At 36.7% G+C, this 21328-nt stretch overlaps 2 protein-coding genes across 3 annotated transcripts in view; one reads left to right on the forward strand and one right to left on the reverse strand.

The window, feature by feature from the left end:
* Positions 1–3415, reverse strand: part of WDHD1 (WD repeat and HMG-box DNA binding protein 1) — a 61612-nt gene extending 58197 nt beyond the window's left edge. Inside the window, exons 1-2 of the mRNA XM_082619234.1 lie at positions 3321–3415; positions 2996–3088 (exon numbers count right to left, since the gene is read on the reverse strand). Of these exons, the coding sequence (XP_082475360.1) occupies positions 2996–3072 (77 nt within the window). The 5' untranslated portion in view covers positions 3073–3088; positions 3321–3415. The remainder of the gene's footprint in view (positions 1–2995; positions 3089–3320) is intronic.
* Positions 3416–3503: 88 nt separating this feature from the next.
* Positions 3504–20412, forward strand: SOCS4 (suppressor of cytokine signaling 4). Of its 2 annotated transcripts, none has more exons than XM_082619243.1 (2): positions 3504–3783; positions 16306–20412. In XM_082619243.1, exon 2 carries the CDS (start codon positions 16398–16400, stop codon positions 17718–17720), a length of 1323 nt encoding a protein of 440 aa, XP_082475369.1. In that variant the 5' UTR covers positions 3504–3783; positions 16306–16397; the 3' UTR covers positions 17721–20412. The 2 variants fall into 2 exon arrangements, with proteins under 2 accessions (XP_082475369.1, XP_082475370.1); XM_082619244.1 differs by lacking the exon at positions 3504–3783 and adding an exon at positions 6888–6957.
* The last annotated feature ends 916 nt before the right edge of the window (positions 20413–21328 follow it).

The following is a 21328-nucleotide window of genomic DNA, read 5'->3' on the forward strand; positions in this document are numbered from 1 at the left end:
TCACATGTTCTCCCTATTCCTCCTAGGTGCTCCTTCCCTCTACTTATAAAATTGACCATGTTCCTATCTTTGGCCAATCTCTCCTGCTTTTCCCTATATCGTAGCTCCTCTCATCTACTCAAAGACACCACTCCAGCAGTTCTCCCTCTTTCTACTCTAACAACAGCTTATCCCTCTCTGCTGGATCATCTCCACTCACATATATGCTGTAATCTCTCTCCCCTTAAAACAAAAATCACCTTTCCTGACTCCACATTCCTATCCGACTACCCTCATTCTTTGAGTGTCATCCTCATAAAACTCCAATTCCTCCCTTTCCATTCTCCTGAATCCACTGCAACAAAGCTTTTATTAACACTCTGTTAAAAAAAAAAAAAAAAAAAAAGCTCAAGCTCATCCATAGCCTCCACATCACTACAAGCAGCATTTGCAATAGTTTATTATTTCCTCCTCCTTAAAATACTTTATATTTGGCTTACTGATACCATTCTTGTGTCTTGGTTTTCTACTTTTCTAGCCATCCCTTCTTATTCTCTTTAGCTGGATCCTCCCTCTCTTACTTGATCTCTAAATATTCTGGAGTACCCAGGGTTTAGCCCTCGAACCTTTTTTTAAAAATACATTCACTCCCTCCCTAGGTGGTTTCATCCAAGTTCATAGCATTAAATATCAGGTGTATACTGACATCTCCCCTATTCAGATTTTCAGCCAGTACCTCAATCCTGAATTCCATGACGTATCAGCTGAAGATGTAGATTTCTATCTCTAACTCAAGTTTCTCCTCTGATCTTTAGACCCATTTATCTAACTGTCTACATCTCTAGTTGGATTTCTCAAAGAAATCTTACACTAACTAGGTTCAAATGCAAACTCATAATCTCCACCCCCTGTTCTACCTCTGAAATATGCTCCTCTCCAAATGTTTCAGGTATCTCCTAATGGCCAATTACTTCCCCAAACATCCAGAAACGCAGATGTTATGCCAGAAACCTCCCTCTTCTTCATCTTTAACATCTGATCCATTCTACTGATTTCACCTCTTAAATATTTCCTGAATATATCCTCTTTCTCCATACCCATGTCTACTCTAGTCCAAGCTTCCATCACACTCAACCGGACTAATACAGATACCTCCTAATAGTCTCTTTGCATCCATTCCTGCTCCTTTTCCAATTCATTCTCTGTGTATCTTTTCAAAAACAAGACTGATCACGTCTCTCTGCTTCAAATCTTTAATACCTTCCTACTGCTTTTAGGATAAAAACAGGATTCCTTAATAAAGAAAGAAGGCCTTGGATAGGATGCCCACTCCCTACCTTCACAAATTTCTCTCTCACCAATCTGTGCATCACTCTCTACATGTAAGCGTGGCTAGCTTTCTTTCAGTCCTTTGAGAATATCATGATCCCTAACCCCACCAGAACTTTGCAGAGTGTTCCCTCTACCTGGAATGCCAACATCACCACCCCACTGCCACCATCACCCGTCTCTTTATACTTCTTAATGTCTAACTCAATCTTCAGATCTCATCTGAAGAAACACTTCCTCAGAGATGCCTTCCATGCCTCCTCAAATTAGACCAACTTCCCCTCACATATGCTTATCACTGCATTATCACTTAATATTTCTAAGTGTAATTCTAAATGTACATTTATTTTTGCGATTAATCTGTACTCCATGTCTGTCAATCTACAAAGATCTTAAGGTCAATAAGGGAAAAGATTGTGCTTTGTTTGCGCTATTGTATCTCTAGCCCCAGTGGAGGAGACATGCAAATATTTGTTCAATGAATGAATCAATATAGGAGTGACAGCAGAAGCCATACAACTGGACAGTACTGCATAGGAATGGGATTTAGAAAGACGAAAGGGATGATGGAAAAAATATTCACATATTGAAGTATGGGGAAATCACTGTGGCTTATACACGATTTAACTTAAATGTTACGCTAACTAGATCCGCCTGTCTTATGGCCTGTCAAACATACACCACACACCTGCTTTAACCATAAAAGAAAAGAATACACTTAAAAATCAAAAAGGAGTAACTACAGTTCAGGCAATCAATAATGGAGCTGGGAGGCCATTGTGGATACAGTTTTAGACACGTTCCTGCATTACGGAGAACTTGAATTTTCTGAACTGTATCATACTCAAGGATACCACCAAGCTGTTCTCAAAACAATATCTGAGAGCAGCTGCCAACTGCAACCTTATGGTCTCAAGGTCTCCCCTTATAACTAGACAACCATATTGGACCCCAATCCTTACTTAACAAGCACCCTGACTTCATGCAACTCCAATTATAATTCTCACAAACAACTTATGTAATTTTGCAGTCTGTGCTGTTATAAGCCTCCCCCATTTTGTAGTTCGACAGAATGCAATTCAAGTGCTTCTTTAATCTATGTCTCCTGGGCTATAGTCCTCAGTTTGGCTCAAATAAAACTCTTTTCTATTCCTCGCACAGATTGTTTATTGATTATATCCCTCCACAGGGACTAGAATAACCCTGAGAAAATATCACCATTTAGGAATCAAGCAGAGGAAATAAATTAGAAAAAAAAAGCTGTCAGAAAGTTAAAAACAATTTTAAAAAGGGAAGAGCATCACAAAAGCCAAGGGAGGATAAAATACCGAAAAGTTAGAACGGGCCACTAAATCTGACAAGCAGGCAGCTACCGTTCTGACAAAATAACTGATAATGTGAGATGCAGAAAGGAAGTGAACAAAGGGGAAATGTGGGGGAAAGCTCATATCATTCCAACTCCTCTGGAAGTAAGATTTCACACTCGTTGGCTTTCCTGATATACTAAAACTGCCATGCTGGTCCGAATTAAACAGTAAATCTAAGAACATTTATGTGCCATTTTAGATATCAACCTTATTTCTATCTGGATGAGTAATTTTAGGCAGAACTGCTTACATGACATACAAGAATAACTGTTCTAACATTCACACCTGAAACGTTCTTTTTGTTTCTCAAAATACCTTACCTCCCAGAACCATCAAAACAGACATCTGTGTGTCCCTCTGTGTGCCCATATCTCATCGGCTTCTGTGTAGCAGGCATTTCTTCCTTTACCTATCTGAAAATGTTTTATAAAAGTCAGTGTTATTTTAAAGGACAGGAAAGCCGGGGACTGAACAGGAAGAAGGGAGGTTAGTCTCCTGCGGGACACGCCCTCGTCAGCCCCTTTTCCCCAACCCGAGGGGCACAAACAGGGAATAGGGGTGGGTCTGTCCGACACTAAGCCGGGAAGAGGACACGCTTCTCTTCGTTGGGCCGCACGCACGCGGGCAGCGGGACGGAGCACTCACCGAAGCTCCGCGACTGAGGAAAGGCGACGAGGAGCGACACAGACAGACGAGCAGCACGGGTGCACAGCGCTTCCCGCGCTCGGCGTGCTCCCACTCTGCGCCTGCGCCGGCCCGCCCACGCCCGGCGCGGTCCCGACCCAGGTCGCTGGGCGGTGGCGTCAGCTGCGCGCCCGCCGGCAGGGAAAAAGCCGGTTGCTGGGGGAGTGAGGAAGAAAGGGAGGGACCCGAACACGGAAGTGGTGGCGGCGCCGGCGAAGCAGGTGGAGGCGGTGACTGCGACGTCTGAGATGAGAACCCCGCACCGAAGGGCGGAGGCTTGCAGGCAGGCATCCGTCTTAGAGGACCTACATGAGGTGCCGGAGTGGTTGGGTCTCCCTTCTCCAGCTTAGCGAGCACCCAGAGTGATGGCGGTGGTGATGGCGGCAGTTACTCGGACAGACCCAGTTAAACTGCGCTCCGAGAGGTGAGTGGGGGAAGGGTGGTTGCTGCTTGGTCTTGCCCAGCGGGGTCTGCTTCTACTTTCCGGGCGCTCCTCACAGGCAGCCATATCCGGGTCCCCGTACGGGTCCAGCCCCTCCTTGGGACCCGGCTGCAGAACGAGATGTTTGGGCATGTTCTTTCGAGAAAAGGAAGCCGAGACCCTTCTCAAGCCTTTAATCTTGACATCCTTGGCGCCTTCATCTTGTCATTTCTATACCGGTAAAGGAAGGAAGACTTAATCTCAGTTCATGGTTCCTGGAGGTCTGGCGTGTACATTAATGCTTATTCTATAGGACATTTTACATATATCCCTTAAGAAAGTAATTCGGGTTTCCCTATTCAAACCCCACCTAAAGTTCACTGAAGTGCATATTTAGATGTAAAAGAAGAGCTAGAACTAAAGTATATTGTTGAATACTTCATTCGATCTTTACAATCTTTGCTAAGGTCTTGGCCATTAAGTTTATGCTTTGCTTGGGTCTTCACGTTCTCCATGTTGGGAGACCGGTCTCTAATGAAAACCTGCACAATGATTTTTTCTTGCTACCCACTTTCTAGTCTCAATCGGAACTTGTTTATGACATAAGAGAAACGTTTTTCTGTTGTAGAGTTTTCCCCATTGTTTTTCAGTCTAGTTCCATTGGGAAAAGTTGCAAACACATTTAGACAAACCATGGTATAGTTCTTACCGTGGTGGCATTGTGAAAGGTGTCGCTTTGAGTACTCCAAATAGGCTTGCTAGACACTGAGGTTTGGTACGTGAATGAAGAGGAAGAGTGGTTGGCTGAAAAAGAACTTGGGATTTGTGGGAAAATAACCAACCTATCCTTGATTTCCCACAAGAGCAAAAGATACCTGAGATGATTCTTTCCGAGTGGCTTAATTTTATTTGGATAGCATTCGTTGTTTAGATAGACTGATTTCTAATTTTTTTTAAATCCAATATCACTGGATAGACTGGGGTTCAAGAAGAAGTCCGGTAATACATCAAATAAATCATCATGAGATTTCAGTGTAGTGCTTTTCAGAGCTCAACATAAGAAGAATCTGCCAATTTGGAACAAGATTTATAGCTATAAAATGCTGTAACTATAAAATATGTAACACCATGTGACTTCAAAACTATGAATGGTGTTTGCGCTTCTCTCCTTTCACTCTGCTTTAGCAATGAACACGTTTGATTCATAGGGTTTTTTGTTTTGTTTTTGGGGGGTTTTTTTTGTTTTTGTTTTTGTTTTTACAAATTTCACATGTATGGAAAGAGCTTGGGCCTTAGAGTTGAACAACCCTAGATTTTAATTTTGACTCTGACAGTTACTCGTGTGACCTTGAATATACTTCTTTACTTTTACTGAATGTCAGATTCCTCATCTCTAAAATGAAGATGACACCTTCTTCCATCGAATTGTTATAGTATATAGAAGATACTCATGGATGTATAAAACTAATTGTCTTGTGTTATTAATGGGGTACTTTGGGTGGGCATTTAATAGTTTCATTTAAAATGGAGTTGTTTGAATCATTATCCAGTAAATTTTTTCAACTGTTAAAAGATGTATTCTTGCTTTTGCCAGTATGTTTTCACATGTCCATTTCTGTTTCAGTCAGATTTTAAAAAGACAAATTTTAATGTCCTCAGTGAATTCATAATCTTGGTGAGGGAAACAGACATTCAAATAATATGTACAAGACAATAGTGTGGTAATGAAATATGTAACTTAAATCTTAAATTGCCTGGTTATTTAAGATAATATAGCTTTTAAAAAGAAACCAGTGTAGCTCTCCGTCACCAATGTGGGTGTCAGGTGCATGTCTCATAGGAGTGGATAGCTGAATGAACTCACTGAAAATCATGCCAAGGTCGCAGCTTCGATTGCAGTGAAGGTTAGTTACCGTTTCTCTGTTGTGACCATTCATAGTACCCTTAGGCTCACAAATATTGTTGTTCTCAAGGACAATAGGGTGAGAAAGCATGAATATATTACCATTCTACTTGTGGCAGTATTATCTGTATAAATAATAATGTCATATAATCTGACTTTATCCAGGAGGCATATCAGTATTGCCTTATGAGAGGAGTTTTTTAAATTCCTTTTTAATAAAATATGTATTGATATTTGATGTAAAAATTATTAATCCTATGAAAGATAAGGCTAGAAGAGAGTAATAACAAAACTGAGAACAGAGTATTGAAAAAAAAACATTGAAGGCAGTTTAGAAATCTGAAAATTTTTATATCTCTGGAAGTGTCCTGAATCTTACCAGCCTATTTAATTGATTTTTGGGGTAAATAATACTTGTGCATGTATAAACTTTCTAAGGTATAAAAGGGAATACAGGAAAGTCCTGTTCTCAACCTACCCAGTTCCGCTGGCCAAAGACAGCTAATATTTGACTCTGGTGTTGTTACAGTGGCAGTGGATCCTTACTACAGCGAGACAGATATAATCATTGTTTTTTATGAATGAAAAAAAACAAGGCTCAGCAAGGTTGTGAGTTGTCCAAGGTCACACACCTAACCAACTGTCTGAACTAGAAATAGAACCCAGGTCTATTAACTTCTGATCCAAGTAGTCTACCATACTGCCTCTCCAAGTCATAACTGTTGCCATAAAACTTAGAATTTAGTTTTATCAGAACATAAAAACAATTTTATTTAATTCTAGAATAACATTATACTAGTTTGTAGGTAAAACTTGTTACGCAAGCTTAAATGTAAGCATACGTAATTATCATAAAGCAATGAAAAGAATAATCTATGATCGTTTTTTTAAAAAAAACTTTGCCTACTCTTACTGTTGAAACCTGTTTATTTACTAAGTTAGCTTGTAAGAAATTACAAACTTTTTATAATTAAGTTTGGTTATTTACACCCATACTACTTTTCAAGAATTTAAAGCTTAAACACACTTTTTAAAAGAGCATGTTTAGTATCAGGAGTAATAGAAAGTGCTTTATGATATTTCAGAAATGCCAAAGCTTCCTCAGCCTCAGGTTTTTGAGATATGTTTTTGTCTGGATTTTCTAGCCTTATATATAGCCTTTGTTTCCTTTCATTCTTTTCCCTTAATTTTGCCACTTTCCCATCTCTCATTTTTAGAAATTAGCTTATTCTACATGGAAGGTTCTGAGAAGACAGAACGTATTACAGAACGTAGTATGTATTCTCATTAAGCTCAATGTATGCTGTTTTCATAGATTTTAATCCTGGCAGTAAAAACATGGGGCAGCTGACAGTATCCAGATTTAACAATGTGAACACTGAAGCTAAATGAGATTCTAAAAATCAGGAGAGATAGCTAGTAAGTGACAAAGTCTAAATTTTAGATCATGTTTGATGATTTAGCAACTCATGCTGTTGTTTCATCTGCACCATGCTTCATTTTTAAATATGGTATAGTGACAAACTAGATTGTTAATTTTTTATAGATCTTTATAACTTAAAAATTTCCTCTTTAGACTAAATTGTACTAGGAAGAAAGGCTACAAGGAAATTGGCCAAAATGTCTAAATTGATTGCCTCTAGGTAATTGAATTACAGTTTTTTTTCCTCCTTTTTGAACTTTTCTGAATGTTCCATATATTTTATAATGAGCATATATAATTTTTATAATTAAAAAATTACAAATTGAAAAGAAGAAGTACATCTGTACAATCCAATTTATTCTCTAAGAGTCACAATCGAATATCTTAAATATTCTGGTTTCTAAGATTCTGTTAAGGTTCTTGCTCTTTTAATTTAAAAAAAATTTTTTTTAATAAATTTATTTATTTTATTTTTATATTTGGCTGCGTTGTGTCTTCATTGCTGTGCACAGGCTTTCTCTAGTTGCGGCGAGCGGGGGCTACTCTTCATTGTGGTGCATGGGCTTCTCATTGCAGTGGCTTCTCTTGTTGCGGAGCACAGGCTCTAGGCGGGCAGGCTTCAGTAGTTGTGGCTCGTGGGCTCTAGAGAGCAGGTTCAGTAGTTGTGGTACACGGGCTTAGTTGCTCCGCAGCAGGTGGGATCTTCCCGGACCAGGGCTCGAACCCGTGTCCCCTGCATTGGCAGGTGGATTCTTAACCACTGTGCTACCAGGGAAGTCCTGGTTCTTGCGCTTTTAGAAGTTTATAGTGCCAGCTCTTAGTTTTCTGTTCCCTCTTCACACTAAATTAACCCTCTTCAGTGACAGGTCCTGGACATTTCTCTTTATCTTTAGCTAGCATGCTCAGGGAATGTACACTTATTTTAATGTTAGCCCAAGTTAATGTTTCTCCCACAGTTTCTTCCACAAAACGGCTCTTGATGAGTTAAATAAAGGAAACTGTGGCTTAAGCAGGTTTCTTAACTGAAGGACCTCCTGGAACCTTTTGCTGAAGGTGCCTTGTAATCTTTCAGAGGGGAAGTGATTCCCAAACTTGTTTAATAAGGAAACCTCTGTTTCTCTAGAACATGTATATATTAACATCTTTTAGCACTAGTGTACACAGGAGTTCAGATTGGGGGACACTGACATAAGCAAAATATAATTAGGAAAGTAAGTGGAGAAAGTTTGGAGAAGGGAAGGAAGGGTGTAGTGGTGCTAATCAGTGTGTGTGTGTGTGTGTGTGTGTGTGAGTGTGTGTGTGTGTGTGTGTGTGTGTGTGTGTGTGTGTGTTGTGTGTGTGTGTGTTTTCTCCCAAATAAATCCAGTTAAGTCCCATGAGCCATGGCTTGGTAGCATGAAAAAGGAGATATTTTAAAATATTTACTGGAAAATGAGCCTGTATTGCTTTCGTAATGAGAAAAAAACACTTTATAGTTCAGAGATGTTTCTCATTTGAACAAACCCATTTTTTATGTTGTTTCATTAACATTCCGAGGAATTTACCTCTCTTGTACTATCCAGTATATTCCATTCATGGACTCTTAAGTGTTCCCATAGAATCCAACTCAAATATTAGTCTATGATCAAACATCAAGGACTCTAACCCACAGAATCCAATTCAAATAACATGGACTATGATCAGAATGCATTCAAGGAGTTTTGGGACACATAATGGCAGGTAAACTTTGGAAACATAGATTTGGTAAGGAAATTCCCAGGGGTAAATAACTGCCAGAATAATAATTTATTTGTGAATTCTTTGTAGTATAGTAAATTATTCTTTATAACATCAAATTTAGTATTTACATGAATTCTGGCCTTAGGTAGACATCAGCATTGTAGACACAGTAGTTCAATGAATGATTAATATGTACAATAATGCTCTGTTATCCAACATCATAGAGAATACAATGAAGTTTCTAGATGAATGAAGTTTAACCCTTTAACTACTGGCTTTTAAAAAAGTTTTCAATGGGAATTTGAATTAAAATCACCTTCCCAACCTTATTCAGGAGTACTAACTGTTATTTAAATCTGTTGTTAGCATAGAAGGGTCACATTGGGTATTCATTCATTTATCACTGTTCAGTGCAATTGATTATAGAACCTGGGATCAAATGGCTAGTGAATCTGAGAACTTGATTTTTTGAAAAAGGTTTAAATAAACTTGCTTTAGACGTTTGCCTCTTGCTCATTAAGAAATAACAATTAAAAAAAAAAAGTCACTGTGTATTCCCCAGGGCATTGTAACTTAGATGCCTTCTTAAAAAATTAATAATTGAATCAAGAGTCAAAGCACTTTCTCCCAAGTGATTCTTTCACCGGCTTTAAAAAAAAAAAAAAAAAAATTCTTTGCAGTTACTAACAAAGATTGTTGATTTGTGAACACTTTTCAAAGTATAATCATTGATTTCTATACTACATAAAGATGGTACTAAAGTCACTTTTTTTCCATTTTGTATCTCATCTTCTACTTCATTTCTACGAAGTTTGTATAAAATTCCAACAATTAATGATGGGGTATTTGAAAGGACTCATTCAGATTGAGAACCTTACACTTTTTTTTTTAACATTCAGGTTTTACATGTATAGGCAAGACACCAAAAGCACTTTTTTAAAACTCATTTTTAGTCTTTAAAAATAAAAAAAAATTTTCACTGAAAATTAATAATGTTAACACAACATTGTAAAGCAATTATATGCCAATAAAGATGTTTAAAAAATGTTATTTTTATTGAGAGCAATGTGATTGAATTTTTTTAATTTTATGAATTTTGATTTAATGCAACTTTTGGAAGAGATTAGAAGATCTTTTGCCATCTGTTTAAAGTGTAAAGGTGCGAGAGTTATATGCATGATGCATTTTTATCATTTTTGTAATAAAATCATGTGATAGTGAAGGAAATTCTGAGTATCTTTTTTTCTAAAAAGATGTCACCATAGCATAAGTTTTTTTTTTAAGTTACCTGAACCATGAAGAGACCAGTTATATGTTTTGTTTTGCCTTTTTTCTTAATGTATCTGCTAAGTAGCTTCTCAGAGCCACTTATTATCCCAATAAAGGTCATCAAACTTAGAACATTTGTCATTTTGTAAAAGAAAAATACATAACTTGTCTTAAAATTTCAGCAACTTAAGTACTTTGCCCTGAAATAACTAGCAAACCTCGTGTGTTATAAAATTTCCGTGATCATGTCTATTTACAAAGTATTGTAAAGATTCTCTTACCTAAGATAATATAATCCACAAATGTATTCCAGCAACATGGAATCAGTTGCGGTGCACTAAAAGTGCACAAAGAAATGGAGAGGGTTGCCATCGAGTCCTTAGCTTTTTGGAGCTCCCACTCTTCCCTCAGGAATAGCACCTCATCAGACAAATAACCATCTCATAATGAGTGATGGGAACATTGTCAACCATATATTCAATATTCATAAATTTTAAGTTTTCTAATTTTTAGACAAGTATAAATAGAAGTTAAATTTTCTTCCTGCTTTGAAGATTACCACATTAAGTGACATTCTGGCCCATATAGTGATATGGTATATTTTACCAAATATATTTTTTACCATAACAGTTGATAAAAGTGGGACTTCTGAAGCATGAACTCAGTTTTCTATCACAAGAATGCTATGTAAAATTTATATAAGGCTGTAGTTCTTAGATACAAAAAGATAACCAGTCAAAAGAAGATTTTCTATGCATTAACTCTTTAAGTACAGGTAAATGTATGGAAAATTCATCTAGGGCAATGGTATTTTTTGCTTTATTTTATGGATCCCTGCAGCATTAGCATATGTAAGAACAATTAACCTAAAGTCCAGAGATACTTGATGGATTGCTACCTATTATGTACAAGTTGGTAAGCCTTGCTAAAGTAAATCTGTTATGTTAGCATGTAAACTTGTATAGAGTAAGGCTGGAAATCAGTTCTCTGAGGGAAAATGTCAAATTGTTCTATAGCTTCATGGTCTGTTGAGTTTCAGCTATACCTAGTGTATTGATCCTTTTTCATTTTGAAACATTAGTTATCATCCTGAAAATTATATTTGCTTGTAAACTTTACAGTTAGCATGGGCTAGAGACAGAGGTATTTCTGTGATTTCTTCCTTTATGAACTATTTCAATAAAACTGGCTTGGGTGCTATAATAAAACATATGTAATATCTGTTTCTTTTTTTAAAAAGAAAAAATATGTTAAACTTTATACTTGGTACATTTAGAATCTGAGCTAGGTATATACTTCACATACATTATTTCATTTAATTCCCACCAGCCTAATGAAATAGATAGCATCAGTGTCTCCATTTTACAGATGAAGAAACTGAGGTTTCAAGGTCATATGGCTAGTACAAAATAAACTGGGCTCAAACCATATTTCTAATGTCTGCCATCATTGTGCTATGGAACTGCATCCTTGTCATGTACATGTATAGAGATACTGAAAATGTTATAATGGTTACTGCTGGGTGGTAGGATTATGGATAGTTTTTACTTTTTTCTTCATAGCTTTAAGTTTGAACTTTTCACAGTGAGTATAAAGTACTGTTATTTTTATTTATGGTCATCAAAATGATATGTGTACATAGGTTCAAGTTAAATTAAGCTGAAAAGCTTAGATAAGCTAAGAAATGCTGCATTCCTCTCCTACCCATCTCAAAGCCTTCTACTTTCATAATTTGTTTTTCTGATATTTATCTTCACATTTCTAAATCATATGCTTATACTTCTCTCTTGATGCATCAATTATTAGACATTATTGGTTGAGTTCCTCTTCTGATAGATGAGGATTTACCTCTCTTTTAGTCTCCTTAGTCTCTTTCCATTCTCTTATTACACAAAGAGCCTTACGTCCTTACGTGGTTATATGAACTAGTTACTCTCTAGCAGCACCAAACACCCTGTTGTCTGGAAACTCCCCTTCTTAAGCATCCCAGGAATTCACATTTCCTTTCTCATATGTTAAATACCTTGTTTCCTTTGTTATGCCATTTGTTTTGGGTTTACACTCTTATTTTAGAAGAGCACATCCTCCAATATGAGGTAAAATTGTTGTTACTTTGCATGTCTGAAAATTTCTTTATTTTATCCTATTTGATTGATTGTTAGGCTGGTGATCTTCAAGGTTGGAAACTATCCTCTAGCTTCCACTGTTACTTACTGTGGAGAAAACAGATGCTATTTTATTTTCAGTCCTTTGTGACTTTCTTCCCTCAGGAAGCCTTTTGGGGGGGGGGCTGGGTTACATACATAAATCGATTGATTGAACACTTAACACGAGGTCTACTCTCTTTAACAGATTTATAAGCATACAATACTTAGAGTATTGTTGTCTATAAGGTAGGAAGACTTCGATATCACCTCTTTATCTCTAGGGTTCTAACATTTTAGAATAATGTAACTTGGTGTGTATTTTCCCTTGTGCGGGGCACTCATTGTGCTCCTTCTGTATGGAGACGCATGGCCTTCAGTTCTGGGAAATTTTCTAACATATTTTCTTTTATAATTTCCCTCTCCATTTTGTTATATTCTGTGAAGTGTCTGTATTGATCCTCTAATTTTCTTATCTTCTCTGTCTAGTTAACCATTTTTTTCCTCTTTCCTATTATTTCCTCAGCTTACCTCCAACTTTCCTATTGAATATTTTTTTTCCTGTAATCATGGTTTTAATTTCCAAATTTTTCTTATTCTCTGATTGTCCCTACCTCATTTTATTCATTGGTATAATATATTCTCTTAACTTGGAAGAGATCTATTTTATTACCTGCTGCTTTCATGCTTACTTTTTTCTCCAAGTTCTTTGTTTTATTCGCTTGTTTATTTTAGAGGCTTTCCTCAAAAGTCTGGTGAGGGCTTCCCTGGTGGCGCAGTGGTTGAGAGTCCGCCTGCCGATGCAGGGGACACGGGTTCGTGCCCCGGTCCGGGAAGATCCCACATGCCACGGAGCGGCTGGGCCCGTGAGCCATGGCCGCTGAGCCTGCGCGTCCGGAGCCTGTGCTCCGCAACGGGAGAGGCCACAACAGTGAGAGGCCCGCGTACCGCAAAAAGAAAAAAAAAAAAAAAAAAAAAGTCTGGTGACATGTCATATTCTAGAGTAAATGAAGCACAGCAGTGCTGCCTGGAAGCACTATGTAAGTAGGCTGGGCTTATGGATGGATGAGCTTCACGGCATGCTTGGGTGGCCCTCCAGCTTTTTATTGGAGGATTTCCAGTTGTCGGCATCTATAGGTCTTTTCTCTTTGGCCATTCTGTTTCTCCAGCATAGTATGTATCTTCCAGTCTCCTATTAGGAGGTGTAAGTTTGGCTGCTGGAGTTCTAGAAGCTGGATGGAAGAAGGGAGCAGGGAATTTTCTTTCTGATTTTAGTCCCAAACCTCCCATCTATCCTCACCATGCCTAGTATCCAAAGTCCTGAGCCTCTCTGGTTCAGCTTCTCCAAATAATATTGATAAATTTCCCATCTCCTCTAAGTATGAGAGTAACAATTAGAGACATCTAACTGCATGTATGCAAATTTTCAACCTACCTCCCCATTTTCTGCCCTGTTCTCCATCCATACTTTCTGTAGCACCTGGTACCTCTGGGTGTCCTGGACTTTGCCTGCTCTGTTGGCTTGCTTCTCATCCACGTTGCCTTTGTGCCTGGTGTCACCTTCCTCTCCGCTGCTGAGTCAGTCATTGCTCCTCTGTTCATTTTCTGTCCTTGTATTTTGTCACTCAGGTTATAGATATCTGCTAGTTTCATTGAAGATGAGGTTTGTTTTTATTTCTCATCTTCCCTTGTTATGGGCTGACTTCTGAGAAAAATGGAGCAAAAAGATTTTCACATAGCCATTTTAAACTGGATCATTATTTATTTTATAATTAGAGAAAAACAAAACTATTTTCTTTCTGAGAGGAAATCAAGTTATACTACTCATTAAGAAATTTAATATGGAAAGCAGCAATTATAACTAAAGGAAGCATTGGAATCACTAAAACAGTTTATAGGAGACTTGGTTGTTTTTGAAGGCAGAGAGAAGTTAAGAGCGAGCAATGGAAGCAGGCCCTGGTAAAGGTGGGAATGTCATCAAGAGCAGAGGTACGGGGTGGGATAGGGAGGGTGGAGGGAGACGCAAGAGGGAGGATACATGGGGATATATGTATATGTATAGCTGATTCACTTTGTTGTACAGCAGAAACTAACACACCACTGTAAAGCAATTACACTCCAATAAAGATTTTTTTTTTAAAAAAAAGAGAGAGAGCAGAGGTACAGACTTAGCTCTGATATAGAAATAAAGGAAGATGAAGATGCTCACACCCAGTGGAGTAAAGTTGATCATAGAGTTAATAATCTGCTACTTTCATATTTTTAAAGTAAATAAAAACACCAGGTATTTTAAACCTTACATGATATACTTTTCACATTATTATGCTGAATAAAAAAGTTGAAAGTATGTAGTGTTAACAAAAAAATATCTGCTTGGGGCTCCTTTTTAATTTTTTATTTGAAAAATACAAGTGTAAGCTGTTAGTAACAAGCGTCTCTCCTGATCACTGACTCTTCATATACTTCAGCCTACTTTGTAGCTTCTGCCAGTTTATTTTTGTTCAGTGGAATTTAGTCAATGAACAACCAAAGCATGCTGTTGAGTATAATTTTGGTATACTAAGTGATGATGTTTCTTTCAAATTTAGATTTTCAAATATTTTTTCCCTGTGGATTTTAAATGATTACGTACCAGTGAGCTCACTAAATCAAAATAATAAATATAATCACCCGATGCTATTCATTGTTTAGTAATGGGGTACTTTATATGGCAAGCCTGTGTCATTAGTTCACACTTTTAAGCACTTCCCAATCATATTTGCCTCTGCAGATGCTTGTTTCAAACCCTACTGCTATGAAAATAGATTCACATAGCTCTAAACGTTTACTTGACTGTTGGGATTGTTAATGTTCCTCTGATATAATCAGAAGCTTAATCATGATCAGAATGTTGAGTACAACTGATTTTCTCAGTCTCAAAATTCAACTTTCACTTGTAAAATATTTGAGATTATAGAATCCCTCCCCCCAATTCTGGGCTTAAATCTTTTTCCATCTAAGAATAGTTAAGTAGTTTCTACCTACGACCAATCATTACTATTAGTCTTAATAAAATTTTATTTACATTATAAATTCTAGTATATCTAGCCAATTTCATAGGAAAGGCATTGCCCTGTAGAACTTTATCTGCTTGTTTTTTGAAATTATCAAGAAGAATAGGGCTTCCCTGGTGGCGCAGTGGTTGAGAGTCCGCCTGCCGATGCAGGGGACGCGGGTTTGTGCCCCGGTCCAGGAGGACCCCACATGCCGCGGAGCCGCTGGGCCCGTGAGCCATGGCCGCTGAGCCTGCACGTCCGGAGCCTGTGCTCCGCAACGGGAGAGGCCACAACAGTGAGAGGCCCGCGTACCGAAAAAAAAAAAAAGAAGAAGAAGAAGAAGAAGAATATAAGGAAGTGTATGTGTGTATAAAATAACAAATTTTTATCCAATTCCAAATTTTCTACAAACTGCCTAGACTGATAGTGAAGTTGACCAAATATTTAAATGAGTTGACAAAAATTGCGTTGGGAATTCTTGCATGACATTCCTACTATTCAGTGGTGATTATTTATTTAATAAATTCTTAACAGCTTTTATAACTTAAAACTATTCATATTTTCAATCAATAAGAAAGAAAACAAGGAGAGAGAAGGAGGGTAGTGGTCATCAAACACCAGCTCATAGGTTTCTCATCTCTTAACAAAGAATTTCCTGGTCTGCTGTGAAATTAAAAAATAAGGGGAGGAGAGATTGGCATAAGATGTACCTCAAAACTGGAAATTGTTCACATTTCAGACATATCTTTTAGCTGAGAGGATGCTTAGCTTTTTTGATTCACATCGAAACTAGCTGTGGGAAAGGTACTCAGATTCTTGACTCCATGGCACTATGGAATTATTAGCATAAGGTAAAGTAGTTTATTTAAGTGGGAACAAAATAGCTTGGAACTGCCTTCCAACATTTCCAGTAGTTTGTTTTTAATGTATTAATTGTCCTTTTTCATCTTTTCATCTTATGTATAATTGGGGCTTGATATATAATCTATACAATGTTAATGACAAACGATTAATGATCTTTTTCTTCCTTAGATATATCCAGAAAATGCCCAGAAGAAACATTCTACCGGAAAAACTGAAAGAGCAGTATTTATAACACTGGAATTTGTGGACAGTTTGTTAAAATGGCAGAAAATAGTGAAAGTAATAGTAAAAATGTAGATGTAAGGCCCAAAACTAGTCGGAGTCGAAGTGCTGACAGAAAGGATGGTTATGTATGGAGTGGAAAGAAGTTATCTTGGTCAAAAAAGAGTGAAAGTTGTTCAGATGCTGAAACAGTGAGTGCTATAGAGAAAACTGAAGTTCCTTTAAGGAGCCAAGAAAGGAAGCACAGCTGTTCATCTATCGAGTTGGATTTAGATCATTCCTGTGGGCATAGATTTTTAGGCCGATCTCTTAAACAGAAACTGCAAGATGCTGTGGGGCAGTGTTTTCCAATAAAAAATTGTAGTAGTCGGCACTCTTCAGGGCTTCCGTCTAAAAGAAAAATTCATATCAGTGAACTCATGTTAGATAAGTGTCCTTTCCCACCTCGATCAGATTTAGCCTTTAGGTGGCATTTTATTAAACGACACACTGCTCCTATAAGTCCCAAATCAGATGAATGGGTAAGCACAGACTTGTCTCAGACTGAATTGAGGGATGGTCAACTAAAACAACGAAGAAACATGGAAGAGGTCAACTGCTTCTCACATACCAGTGTTCAGCCCTGTGTCATAACCAATAACGATTCTTCGGGTAGAGGTGGTCCTGGGACTGGCTCTATAATAAACCTGGCTTCAGATAACAGTATAGAAGATAGTGATATGGATTCAGATGATGAAATTATAACACTTTGCACAAGTTCCAGGAAAAGAAACAAACCCAAATGGGAAATTGATGAAGAAACCCTGCAACTGGAAACACCTCCTAAGTACCATACCCAGATTGATTATGTCCACTGTCTTGTACCAGACCTCCTTCAGATCAATAATAATCCATGTTACTGGGGCGTTATGGATAAATATGCAGCTGAAGCTCTACTAGAAGGAAAACCAGAGGGTACCTTTTTACTGCGAGATTCAGCACAGGAAGACTATTTATTCTCCGTTAGTTTTAGACGCTATAGTCGTTCTCTTCATGCTAGAATTGAACAGTGGAATCACAACTTTAGCTTTGATGCACATGATCCTTGTGTCTTCCATTCTCCCGACATTACTGGGCTCCTAGAGCATTATAAGGACCCGAGTGCCTGTATGTTCTTTGAACCACTTTTATCCACTCCTTTAATTCGGACTTTCCCCTTTCCCCTGCAGCATATATGCAGAACAGTTATTTGTAACTGTACAACTTATGATGGCATTGATGCCCTTCCAATTCCTTCTTCCATGAAATTATATCTGAAAGAATATCACTATAAATCAAAAGTTAGAGTACTCAGGATTGATGCACCAGAACAACAATGCTAGGAAAAGGGTAGGAACACGGGAGTGATTATATACATATTTTCATTTAATATTTTATTTTTCTTATTATGCCACTTTGAATTTTTTCTACAGGGGCAGTTGAAGTCCAAAATAAACTTATGCCCTAAATTTTACTTCCAGATCAGTTTATTTTTCTTAGGATACAATAATTGTTTAACAATAATAATTGTTTAATAATTGTTACACACTAGGAGTTAATGGATATTTTTGACTAGGTGTTTGGTTTTTGTTTTTACCATGTAGATTGTATACTTAATTTTTTTCTTTTCTTAACTGTAATTTGCATATGATCCAGGGATATTTGAAGTTTGGTAGGCATTGCAAACACAGTTAAATAATCTGTATTTCATACTTTTCTTTAAAAATAATCCTGTCCTTACATATAAAATACTTTGTTAACCTATGCCATTGGCATTCCTATACATAAGATATAGTTTCCCCATCAGCCTTTTCAGTTGTTTTAAAAGTCCTCAGTAAAGCTGAGTGTGTTGTAATTTACAATCCATAGTAATGTAATTGACTTTTATAATTTACTTATAGGGATGTTAAAGGTTAGCAAAATGGCTTAAAATCAAACTTCATGTGTTTTCATTTTAAATATTAACTGTAAAGCAGAATTACTAAATTTGATTAATCAGGTCAGTAAGAATCAAATGAGGACATGATATTTTGGGGGTGAATTTATTCTTCTATAATGTGGCATGGTCATTTATTATTCCTTGAGTAGATCTTTCTCTCAGACTTGGAAGAGTTACCATCTTAAGAACATAAGTATTGTTCCTTTCTCACTGGAAGTTTTAAAAATAATGATAACACTATTAGTAACTAGTAGTTACTAAAGTAATAAAGCAACTGAGGTTTTTCTGTATTTACTTATGAACTGTTGCTTCTGCTTAGCTCTGTTTTAGAAACTCTGAGCCTGTTAGTTTGGAGAGATGCCACAGTTTATATAAACAGCCACAAATTTCCATTGGTAACCAAAGAGACCTAGGTAGTTTTTCATTATTTTAAATTGAGCTTGAATAAAGATTCAAGAAGTAAACATGGAGCTCAGTATTCAGGGAGCTTAATATTGGTTTTGATCTTCAGGTTTCAGATAATTATTCCTATTTTCAGAACTAACATGTCTTTAGTATGGCTTCAAAAAAAGGGAAACATTTTGAGAGCTACATGGCTTATGCCATACTGAACAATACTGGGCACCAGGCGTAATATTTTGAATTTAACATCCCCAGAACGGGGAAGTATTTTTAGAAATGTTATATAATAAGATAGATGGAATGATAGCCTACTCTTCTTTTTTAAAGAATCAGTGAATAATAAATTTCCTAGACAGTTATTCCTTCTGGTGAGTTGTCTACCCCTTTGTACAAGTTGGCATTTTTAATATCATAGTAACTGATTTCTTGATGCTAGTTTAGCTCTAGTAGGAAGCTGCTTCTACCTGGATTGAAAGAAATTTGACTCAGATTTCCACGTTAGAATAGATGTTTCTTAAGTATCATTGCTTTTATGTTGAAGTAGCATTTCCCTTTCCTGCAGTTCTGCTGATAACATAAAGATGGCATTTAAAAATAATTGCTTTAAAATAAATTTTTAGCAATTATCACAAAATTAAACAAGAAAATCTGTTACCATTGTCTTCTAGCATATTTTTTTCTCAGTGATCTCAAGATTGTCTTGGTTCCAGTGAGGGTTAGCTACTAAAATGGCACCTCTCTTAGCAGTGATGAGGCTCGGGATATCAACACCAATGTCAGGATAAATATCTCTTCTAAAGATATTTCCCTTTTACAAAAGTGGGACAGTCTCTTACTACCTCATCTTTATTGTGGCGCTTTTGTAGATCACTGAGAAGCTTATCTTATTTACCAATATAGCACTTCTAAATGTCCATCTTTGGTGAAAGAAAATTAATAGTATGGTAAGGCTCTACCCATAATTATAGTTTTTTATCAGAATTTGATATTGAGACTTTCTGTTTCTATGAAACAATATTGTTTTAAATATTTTTCTTTTAAAAATAACTTTTTATCAATACAGAAAAACCTAAGGAATGACTATCTAGTGAATATTCTGTTAAAAGGTAATTTTATAAAGAAAAATGAAATATTACGTTGTCTTTTATAATGGTAAAAAATTAGTATTTATATGAAAATCAAGATCTAAGTAGCCTTTCATATATTCAGACTGGTTGCTTGTGATATATTTTCTCTGGCTTTCTTATTTTTTCAACTTCAAGGTATTGATAGCTGTTAACATTTTCAAAATACTGCCATTTATATAGCCTTGAAGTAGGTGATCTAATAAATGAGAGCAGGAAGGAGACTCATTTACGCTGAAACGGTTTGTATTTTTTCCTTTGGTATTTGCTACAGAAAAGAAATCGGGAAAGTAGAAATGCAAGATTTGAGAAAGGAATTGTTTACCATGAAGGAAAAAGAAGAGTAATAATAAATTTTTTAAAGCTTGAAGGGATTGGAATTTAGAAAGGTTTAACCCTTTCTCAGTGACTTGTGGACACATTTGGAAGAGCATTCGGTATTCAGAAACTTAACTCATTAAAAATGTAATTACTGAAATTATGTGTAAGTGAATGAGTATAAGTTTTGAAAGGAACAATGTGGGAAGATACAAATATATCTAAATACATTGGGTTGGCCAAAAAGTTCGTTCGGGTTTTCGGTACAATATGAAAAACCCGAACGAACTTTTTGGCCAACCCAATAAATTTTGTAACTAAGTTGGACATGGTGAGCGTTTGAAAAGTGTAAATTACAGAGTTGAGAAAGCATTCAGCATGGTGGGAATGTGTGGCACTTATTGATGAGAGAGGATGGGGCTAAAAGAAACAAGATAAAATATTAAAATTAAGACTTTAGGCATTACCTCAGGGGAAAGCCTTGACAGTGAAAGGGGACTACTTGATCACTAATAGCTAGTCTGGACCGGACACTTAAATGTGCTTTGGGAATCATCCTACCCTAACCAGGAAATAAACTTGACTTTTCTATTTCTCTCTGAAGCTTTCAGGAATACCCCCAAGCCCCCCCTCTCCTTTTTTAAGCTACAGCATCTTGATTCATACTATAATTCCTGAAACATGCTGAATGGATTTTTTAGGTTCCTTGAGCATTTTTGTATGAAGAATCATATCTGATCTTTCTATAACCATGCCATTCACTTAAATAATTCACAGAGGGAATGGTTTAATTTAAAGGAAGACCTAATAGGAAGAAGATTAAAGGAAGCTTTTAGTCAGTCTGTGGCTAGATTTATTGATTTGGTGATCAGACCTGTGTTCCTTCCTGAATGTCAGCTAATGGCAAACTGTGGTCAAAAAAATGGCTTTCAGTTAAAAATTTTGACTTCTTATTGTAAATAATATAAAGAACGTCTAAGTAAGTAGAAATCCTTTTTTAAAAAGTAGAGCAAATGTGGCAAATAGGACTCATATCATTATACAAATTACATTTCTTTTTATAAGAAAAACACAAACCATTATCATTTATTCATGAGCCAAAGCCATTAGGAAGATAAATCAAGTTATCAGCTTCCTGTCTCTCTGAAGTTTGGATCATTTTATAGAT

Source organism: Mesoplodon mirus, assembly GCF_964341445.2.
Source record: "Mesoplodon mirus genome assembly, chromosome: 4".
NCBI classification, from domain to species: Eukaryota; Metazoa; Chordata; class Mammalia; order Artiodactyla; family Ziphiidae; genus Mesoplodon; species Mesoplodon mirus.